The sequence below is a fragment of the Felis catus genome, chromosome E2 (assembly GCF_018350175.1).
Source record: "Felis catus isolate Fca126 chromosome E2, F.catus_Fca126_mat1.0, whole genome shotgun sequence".
Lineage (NCBI taxonomy): Eukaryota > Metazoa > Chordata > Mammalia > Carnivora > Felidae > Felis > Felis catus.
This window is the reverse complement of record NC_058382.1, coordinates 60731374-60740714: the sequence shown is the minus strand read 5'-3', so window position 1 is coordinate 60740714 and position 9341 is coordinate 60731374. Positions and strand designations below refer to the sequence as shown.

At 65.9% G+C, this 9341-nt stretch overlaps 2 protein-coding genes across 2 annotated transcripts; one reads left to right on the top strand and one right to left on the bottom strand.

Annotated features, from left to right (window-relative positions):
* The first annotated feature begins 73 nt into the window (after positions 1 to 73).
* Positions 74 to 2889, top strand: APRT (adenine phosphoribosyltransferase). Its single transcript, XM_023245716.2, has 5 exons — positions 74 to 526; positions 646 to 752; positions 1845 to 1978; positions 2209 to 2287; positions 2526 to 2889. The coding sequence occupies exons 1-5, from the start codon at positions 447 to 449 to the stop codon at positions 2666 to 2668; spliced, it is 543 nt and encodes a 180-aa protein (XP_023101484.1). The 5' UTR covers positions 74 to 446; the 3' UTR covers positions 2669 to 2889.
* Positions 2890 to 3308: 419 nt separating this feature from the next.
* CDT1 (chromatin licensing and DNA replication factor 1) lies at positions 3309 to 7781 on the bottom strand. The gene is made up of 10 exons (XM_023245559.2): positions 7421 to 7781; positions 6793 to 6888; positions 6565 to 6719; positions 5844 to 6041; positions 5604 to 5749; positions 5338 to 5438; positions 4702 to 4890; positions 4331 to 4471; positions 4057 to 4258; positions 3309 to 3643 (listed from the first exon to the last, which is right to left on the bottom strand). Exons 1-10 carry the CDS (start codon positions 7649 to 7651, stop codon positions 3480 to 3482), a joined length of 1623 nt encoding a protein of 540 aa, XP_023101327.1. The 5' UTR covers positions 7652 to 7781; the 3' UTR covers positions 3309 to 3479.
* Between the last annotated feature and the right edge of the window lie 1560 nt (positions 7782 to 9341).

The following is a 9341-nucleotide window of genomic DNA, read 5'->3' as shown; positions in this document are numbered from 1 at the left end:
CGCTGATGCCGGGGCTGGACTCTCGGGTGGCCCCGGCACTCCCAACGCCCGCGCGCTCCCGGAGGGTCTGGCGGAGCCGGCCCGTCCCCTCCAGGGCTCGGCACCCCCGCTGCCGTCCCCGTCCACCGGCGTACTCCTGCAGGGGACGCTCGGGCTGGGCCCAGCATGTTGGTGGCCGCGCGCGTCCGCCCCTCGCACCGCGCGGTAGGAGAGCGAGCGCGGCGGCGGCGACGAGCCGGACGGGGCGCGCCTGTTCAGGGCGCTAGAGCAACAACGCGGCACCTAAGATTCGGTGGAATACGGTAGTCCCTGCGGGCGACGGCGGCCCCGCCCACTGGCGCCTAGCGTAGGCGCCCCGCTCGCTCGCGCAGGCGCAGAGCCGCCGGCGCACCCCTGCCGCTCGCGGACACGCGCTCACCCCGCGCTCACCCCGCGCTCACCCCGCGATGGCGGACTCCGACCTGCAGCTGGTGGCGCGGCGCATCCGTAGCTTCCCGGACTTCCCCGTGCCCGGCGTGCTGTTCAGGTGCGGGCGCGGGGCGGGGCGGGGGGGCGACCGCGCGGGGCCAGGCCAGCGAGCCCGCCGTCCCCGTGCGGGGCCCGGACCGGACCCCGGGGGTCACCAGGCCTGCCCTCGCGTGCCAGGGATATCTCGCCCGTCCTGAAGGACCCCGACTCCTTCCGCGCGTCCATCCGCCTCCTGACGAATCACCTGAAAGAGACCCACGGCGGCAAGATCGACTACATCGTGGGTAAGTGGAGGGGGCAGGGGCGGGTCCTCGAATCCCAGGTGGACCCTCCCCGGGCCTCCTGCCTGCCCCCGGCGCCGATGCTGTGCCCTGGGGTGTCTCGAGAAGCCCGGAGAGGTCGCCGGGTCTGTGCCAGGCTCCGCGAGGGTACCGTGGGCGTTCCTCCCCCCTGAGCCCTGAGCGGCGCGGACGGAGGGGCGACCCACGTTAGCTTGGAAGAGGCTTGGGGGGCGTCCGTCGGGGACACGCTGAACGTCGCACCGTGCTTGGCTGCTGACCCTCGAGTAGGCTGTAAGGATGGACCTGCTGAGCCGCACTTGGCTGCCTGAGGGTGGGCGCGTCCGTGCGGTGGCCGGCTGAGGGCAAGGTCACCCCATCGCCGTGCCCCTCGCTCTCGCCGACTTCCTGGTCCTCCGTTCTGGACTGGTGGGGCTACGGGCTGAGTATCCCAGGGGTGTCTGACCAGAGTCCACTGGGCCAAGAACACTCTTGTTGCCCGTCTGTGTGTTGAGCTGTGGGCCAGGCCCTCTGCCCAGCACGGGGCTTCAGGGAGGACCCCAGCAGGCCAGGTCTCCGTGACAGCGCCATGCCCCGGCCCTCCCATGGCTCCCCTCTGCCCTGTGGGTCCATGGCTTTTCACTTGACTGTGTCCTTCAGAGGGTTCCTTCCTCTGGAAGCCCTCCCTGGCGGCACCCCTAGGGGGTGGGGCCTGCGCTTCCCCTGTGAGTGACCGCGGGAGATAGCAGGAGATAGCCCGGGGCCAGCCCCTCCAGGGCAGATGCTGCTGCGAGAATGACAAGAGCCATCTGAGTCCGCTCCTTAGTTATTAGCAGCCCAGTGACAGGCTGGCGGCAGGGCTGTGGGGAGAAGGCAGGTAACTTCCCTGAGGCCACACAGTAATTTCCGCTTCTGGGTCCCCGGCTCCTGCCCTGCAGCACCCAGCAGGCTCTGCACAGAGGTAGGTGCTCAGTCAAGGACTTTTAGCTGGAGCCAACAAAGCCGGGGGCTTCTTGCCACTGTCCGGCACTGGCCCCTGGGGACCCTCGTGCTCCCGTGCCACACAGCCACCCCTGACACCCCACCTCTGACCAACAGGCCTAGACTCCCGAGGCTTTCTGTTCGGCCCCTCCCTGGCCCAGGAGCTTGGCTTGGGCTGCGTGCTCATCCGAAAGCGAGGGAAGCTGCCCGGCCCCACGGTGTCCGCCTCATACACGTTGGAATATGGGAAGGTGAGTGGGCTGGGCACCGCCACCCGTGACCCTTGGGCTTCCTGAGGATATCCCCTGGGTCGGGTGTAGCTGCCGCGGCTGACGCCAACTCTGCCCGAGACGCCAGCCTAGCTCACGCAGCCAAGCGGCAGCTGGGTGGGTTGGGCTCTCGTCGGCACCACCTCCCAGGCTCTGCACACCAGGGCCGCGTCTGGAGACGTGCAGACCGAGTGCCTGCTTCCTATCTGCAGGCTGAGCTGGAAATCCAGAGAGACGCCTTGGAGCCAGGGCAGAAGGTGGTTGTCGTGGACGATCTGCTGGCCACTGGGGGTGAGGGTCTCCCCCCCCCCCCCCCCCCCCGGCAAACAGGGCCTGGCGCTAGGACTGCTGGGGGTGCAGGGAAGTGGCTCAGCCCACGTGTGAGACGTGGGTTGGGGCCTCAGCACTGTACGGTTTACGCGTGAGCGGCAAGACCCTGTGTGGGCAGGTGGGAGCCTCGTCCCCACGCCACCTCCCCGCCCCCCGGCTGGGTGGGGCCTCATTGTGTGCCCTCTGCCCACCCACTCAGGAACCATGCATGCGGCCTGTGAACTGCTGGGCCAGCTGCGGGCGGAGGTGCTGGAGTGCGTGAGCCTGGTGGAGCTGACCTCGCTGAAGGGCAGGGAGAAGCTGGGGGCCGTGCCGGTCTTCTCTCTTCTGCAGTACGACTGACCCACCCTCCCCCCTCTGGCCGAGAGGAGTTCCTGCCTCGTGGCTGGCCGATGGCCGCCAGGGGGCGCTGGCCACCCGTCCGGACTTTTTTTTAACTTTTTGCAGTTGCCTTTTTCTACCTCCTGGGGCCCTTTCTGCAGGTTCTGGAGGTGCCGAGGCTCCCGGCCACTGCAGGGCCACCTGCAAACACTGAGAAGAGGTGAATAAAGTGCTTTGCTAGAGTGGCTGTTCTTTATCCGGGGCCAAGAGGTGCGGGAATCCCACTTGGCGGGTTGGGCGGGCATGTGTCTGGCATTCTGTGGCTCTCTGCTCCCAGCTGCCTGTCAGGAGGCAGGTGCTGCCCAAACGGCCTCTCAGTTGCTGTGGTCAGTCACACCAGCAGGGTGGCTCACAACACTGTCAGTGGAGTGGGGCTGGCTCCTGAAGGTTCCAGGAAAAATCGGGCTCCGGGTCCCCCCTGCATCCCCCAGTCCTGCAGTCCGCCTCCCTCTTGTACGGGTCCAGCAGTGACACTGAGCTCACTGGGTCACCAGGGATTCCCATGTGGACATATCGGGGGCATTGTGCCCACCGCCTCAACCCTCACAGACTGCAAAGCCACCCCACTCCGCTATGCCCCCAAAGACACCAACGACGACAGTCACCAACAGAAACCAGTTTAATGACAATATTCTGCAAGAGGGTGGGCCCACCACCTGCACTGGCCAGGGACCCTGGTGGGGAGTTAGGAGGGGGAGAAAAGTGCATTGTGTTCCTAAAGGGAATAAAAGAGACACGGCAGGCCAAGGACCTAAGCCCAGGCCCGCGAGACTCACAGTGCCGCCTCGGCACGGGCAACGTGGGCCAGCCGGGCGAGGACACCTGCCAGGTCAGCAGCCTTGTCCAGCTTGACATAGGTGTCGGTGCGGACGTGGTGGAGGCTGAGCCAGTCGGGCAGCAGTTCAGAGAGCAGCTGTACGTGTTTCTCCATCTCCCCTGCAGACAGACAGGATGTTAGCAGGGCCGTGCGCCTGGGAGGGGGTACTGACCCCTTATGGGGGGGTCCAGACCAGTCAGCGGGCCTGCCTTAGGACCAGCCCCCCCCCCCGCCCCGCCCCGCAGGCCTGTCCAAGCCTCCAAGCAGCAGACCCAACGGTGGGAAGGTGGAAGGGCTCGGGCCAGGGCAGTGACAGAATGGCCTTGCTGAGGAGCTGACCCTCCCACTGAGCCCAACACCAGGCCTGGAGGGGGGAGAGGGGAGGTCGCCCTGCAGCCTGGAGGGAACCCACAGTCCCGTGGGGCCCGGCGCTGTCTGAGGGGGTCTGAGGGGGTCTGGGGGCCGGGTGGGGGCTCGAGGACACCGTGCCCAGCCTCATCCTGAGCGGGGAACACAGGGAGGGGGCACACACCAGGGCTCAGGGCCGCACGGTAGCTGCCCGCCATCCTGGCGCAGGCCACCTCCATGGTGAGGGCGGGCTTGCGCTCCGACACGAAGACGCCACGCAGCACGCGGGCCAGCTCGGGCAGCCGCTCCAGCCGCTGCAGCCGCCGCTCCTGCTCCGGCTGCCGCGTCATCTGCGCCAGCTGCTTCTGCGCCTGCTTGCAGCGGATCTGCGGTAGGCCCCGAGAACGGTCAGCGGAGAGCCGGTCCCACGGGCCCCTGCCAGGACCCCGGACACTCACCCGCTCCAGCAGGTCCTGGGACACCCCCTTCAGGGCGGCAGGCGGGGTGGCCGGCGGGGTGGCCGGCAGGGCAGGGCCGGGGGACCCGGGGCTGCCGGACTTGGCCGTACGCAGAGCCAGGTCACTCAGGGCCTTTTGCATCTGAGGCAGTTCAGAGGGGAGAATCAGAAGGCGCCCCCACCCGGCCCGGCCACAGGGAGGTCGCTGTCTGCCGGCCTAGGCTCACCCTGAGCGTCACGGTGCCCAGGGCGCAGCCTGCCAAGCAGGCAGCGCTCCGTAAGGGGGGAAGGCACGTCCCACCACCCTGGAGGCGCATGGCCAAGGATGGAGCCTGTCGGGTGCCCGCACCGCAAGCCCTAAGGCGGCCTCACCCTGGGTGACATCAGGCTGCGGGCACGGGCCAGCACCTCCTGGGCGGTGGCCAGCTTCTCCGTGGTGGGGGGCTGGGGCAGCTCAGCCGGCTCGATGTCAGGCACTTCGTCCACATTGAAGTGGGGGTGCCAACGTGTCAGCTGGTCCTCAGGCACCACCATGGGCGGGTTCAGGGAGGCGAGGAAGGCCTGTATGAGGAGACGCGAGTGCCAGGTGAGCCCAGGCACATCTGCATTGGGCGGGGCCGGGGGGTGGGGAGGGGGGCAGGGCTGCTGCGTTCCTAGCCCGCCCAGTCGGGCCATCTTGGGCTCAGGTGCTCAGCTGGGCCAAAGGGCATGACACCCGGCACAGAGCAGCACTGAGCCCATCACGCGCCCCCAGGGCCTGAGGCTGCAGCCCTGAGCTCCCGGCCCTCCACTGGGGAACCAGGAGCGGGGCTCTCGCCCAGCCCTGCACCCACCCCACGAGGCAGCCTCGGAGACGGGTGAAGAGAACTCGAAGAGTCAGCCTCTCACGAGGGCCCGTCTCCTGCGGGGTAAGACGGAGCTATGACAGGGACGGTTTCGGGGCCCAGCCCGGGGCCTGCCGGGGAGGTGCTTCCTCCGAGGACGGAGCGGGTCACCCCCGTCACTCACCCTGTGGTGCTCCCGGACGCGCTCCACCAGATTCTGGCCGAAGACCTGTCTGCGCCGCAGGAGGTGCGAGGCCGTGAGCTGGGGAGCCGTGCCGCCAGCCTCTGCGGGAAGACTTCAGGCCTGAGCCCCCCGCCCGGGCCCGCCCCGTCACCCAGGCCCCCAGACTGCTGGTCTCCGACGCCTCACGCCACGCCCAAAATCACGCAGTGTCACTGGCGGGGAAACCGAGGCTCGGACACGCGTGACCTCAGTCAGAGCGCGCTCACCCTGGTCTAGCAGCGGCTCAATGGTAAGCTGGTAATCGGACCTCTTGACGCCGTCCTTGAAGGTGGGGACGTTGCGCTCCTGGCGGAAGCGGTAAGAAGCGGGGTACACGGTTCTGATCTGGCCCACGTTGCGCTCCTCAAAGCGCCTGCGGGACAAGGTGCTGGGTCAGAGCGCGCCGGGAAGGGCACACTCAGACCGTACGGGCAGGGTGAGGCCCCCACCCTCTGCGGGCCACTCACTTGCGCATCATGTCCTGGACGCCCTGCTTAACCTTGGCAAAGGTCGCGGTCTCGGAGCGGTTGTAGAGCATGCCCACAATGGTGTCCATGCTGCGGAACATCTCGGCCAGCACCTGGTACTTGTAGGGCAGCACAAGCCCCGGGGGCCCCGGCTGGGCCAAGGCGTGGAAGCGCTGGTAGGCGGGTGCCTTCTGTCCGCTGCCAGGAGTGGAGCGAGGCCTCAGGAGAAGCACCAGACCCACACCCTCCGACACCGACGGCAGGCAGGCCAAATGGCCAGGGAGACCCCGGAGCCGGGGCCTGCAAACCGTCCCTGTTCCCGTGACACACCACACACCGGTCCCAAAACCCCGGCGCGCCCAGTCTCCCGTCACCAGCACTAGGGCTGGAACCAGAAAAGCGTGGCCTCACATCTCGCCCGGTCACCTAGGGAAGTCCTGGCTCCTTATCTCTACGAGGCACATATGACCTCAGGAGCTGGGGAGGACAGACATGGGCGCAGGAGACAAATACCCAACAAATGGCAGCTGTAGACGGCATTCCAAAGTCACAAGGGCCACTGAGGCAAGAACGGGCACCCTCTTATGGATGGAGACTGAGGTGCAGAGCAAGTGAGTGGCAGGGACTGGAAGGGGAGCAGGCCCCCCAGCCTTGTCCCGCCTGCCATCTTCCCACCAGCCTAGCCTTTCCCTGGGTGCCTGTCTGCCCACCCAGGACTCACCATGGCCCTGCTGGCTGCCCCTGGTCCTCCAACACACAGGGTTCCCCAGCATCCTTCCTCTGGGCACTTGCTTTCAGCTCCTGGGCCCGGGCCCCTAGCTCCCGTGCCCGCTGTAGGCACGACTTGAGTTCAGAAAGTGTGACTTTTGAGGAGGCCTGTGGACACAAGATGCCATCAGCTGGCCCGTCACCCCCACACCACTCTCCCTCCCCCCGGGGCCAGCCTCACCTTGTCCTCCTGGGCTGCCAAGCAGGGCAGCTGACCTGCTGAGAGAGTGGCCTCCTCTGGGGAGCCTGGGGCAGCCAGGGCACTGGGGCTCGAGACCTGGTGGACAGGACCGCAAAGGAGAACGAGTGAGGACACCCTGCGGTAAGAGAGGGTTTCCTACTTCCCTCAGCTGGCTACACACCGGCTGCTGGGGGCACCAATGACAGTTTCTGCTGGAGTCAAGTCAGAAGGGCCAGGCCTGACCCCTTCCTTGCCCAGCCTTGCTGGCAAGCTAGACACGCAGCCGCCACTGCGCTCGGGCCCTCCGGCCCTGCTAACTCCAGTGCCTTCTGTCCCCACCCCCACTGACGTGCTCTCCAACAGGCCGGCCCACCTGCCGGGTCTCAAGTGACCCGGCCCCGCGCTTTCTCCACTGTCTCCCACAGCGGCTCCAGGCCCACTCTCCGAATGGAGAGTGTGCATGCAACCCCCTGGTCTGCGCCCTCCCTCCAGGGCAAGTCTTTTGGGGGGCCACACCGCCCTGTTTCCCGGCTCTCCCCTCCAAGTGTTTTCTCCCGTCGGTGCCCATCCACTCACCCCGCCCCCCGCCCCGGCCTCAGTTTCCCCCCTCTCCCCGCCGCGGCCTCACCGTGTCGGCCGGTAGCCGCAGCCGCCTGCGCGCGGGCGGCGCGGGGTGGTCGCGCGTGGGCTCGGCGGGCGGACGGGCGCGCTTGCGGCTGCCTCCCGGGGTCCGGGCAGGGGTGGGGGGTGCCGGCTTGGCGGGGCTCGGGGTGCGCCAGGCCGGCTTGGCCCGCGGCGGCGCGGCGCGGGGCCCGGGGCGGCGGCGCGCGAAGAAGTCGGTGAGACGGGGCTGTGCCATGGCGGGACCCAGGGCCGGGGGCCGCGGACCCGGCGGGACCTAGACCGAGCAGAGTACAGTCCGGGGCCGGAAGAGGGGCCGCGCTCCGCGCCGATTTTCCCGCCGCGCGTGGCCCCGCCCCTCCGCGGGCGGAACTTTCGGCGCCAGGGCGGGATGCGGGGGAGGCTGGGAAATGGACTCGCCGGGGCGCATGCGCACTGGTGCTCTTTTGCCGGGCCGCAGCGCGCATGCGCCTTAGAGCCGGCCGCCTCCGCAGGGCTTGGGGATTTGACTACCCTCCCCGGCTGGCGGCGGTCGTCGAGCCAGTGCGGTCCCGGAGCAGAGAGGCATGCTACGTACTTCCTGCTTGAATTGCAAGCGGTGCGCGTTGGACGACACTGGCCCTCCGCGGCGAGGCGCCTCGGGGCAGCCAGACCCCCGCACGAAGACCCCTGCGTCGGCTCTGGGTGCGAATCGTATGTCGGTCCCGCTGCCATGTTTTTAAAAGGAAGAGTGGCTTTCAGAACGGGATCTGTGGCAAGAAAAGGGTGTCAGTCCCCAGAGCCTACGGCCGAGGTCGTCTGGAGTCCTGGAGACCCCGCTGCCCGGGAGGCGCGAGGGCGCAGCCGGCGGGGTGTCTGTCCTCCGAAGGCCGAGCGCCGGCTTGGGGGCTTTGTTCCTCCGTCTTCTCCAGGCTTTCCGTAAGGAGCCGAGCGTTGGGAAAACAGAAACGACCGTTTCCTGTATGTCCCGGGTTCATACTTTGTGAACGGCCTGTAGCAAGTTATCGGCCACCCAGGGATCCGCGGACAGGGTTGCAACCAGCATTTTTAAGGCTAAGTGCTGTTCCATTTCCGTTTTGCTATTTGTGCTCTAGGCCACCACCTAAAATATGTGTCGTGTCGTTTTGTTTTGTTTTGTTTTGTTTTTTGGTTTTTTTTGTTTTGTTTTTAAGACTGTTTATTTTGAGAGAGAGAGAGCACCGAGCAGGGGAGAGGCAGGGGGAGAGAGAATCCCAAGTGGATGCTAGGCTTGAATCCACAAAACCGAAACCGCGAGATCATGATATGAGCCGAAACCATGAATTAGACGCTCAACTAACTGAGCCACCCCGGTGGTCCTGTAAAATAGGTTTCTTTTTTTTTATTATTATTAAAAAAAAATTTTTTTTTAATGTTTATCTATTTTTGAGAGAGACAGACAGACAGAGCGTGAGCAGGGGAGGGGCAGAGAGAGAGGGAGACACAGAATCCGAAGCAGGCTCCAGGTTCTGAGCTGTCAGCACAGAGCCGGATGTGGGGCTGGAACCCACGAACCACCAGATCATGACCTGAACCGAAGTTGGATGCTTAACCCACTGAGCCACCCAGGCGCCCTGGTGAAATAGATTTTGTAATCAAAACAGTGGTTGGGGGTTAGAGGCAAGAACTGACCTCAGTTGAGGGGCGCCTGGGTGGCTCAGTCAGTCAAGCATCCAACTCTTGGTATCGGCTCAGGTCACGATCTCAGGGTTTTGTGACTTTGAGCCCCATGTCAGGCCCTGTGCTGACAGTGTGGAGCCTGCTTGGGATGCTGTGTCTCTTTCTCTCTGCCCCTCCCCGCTCACGCAGTCTCTCTGAAAATAAATAAAAAAAAAAAAAGAAAAAGAATTGACCTCAGTCGGAAGGGAACACTCCAAATGTAAGCTTGCTATGCGTTATAGAGGGAGAGC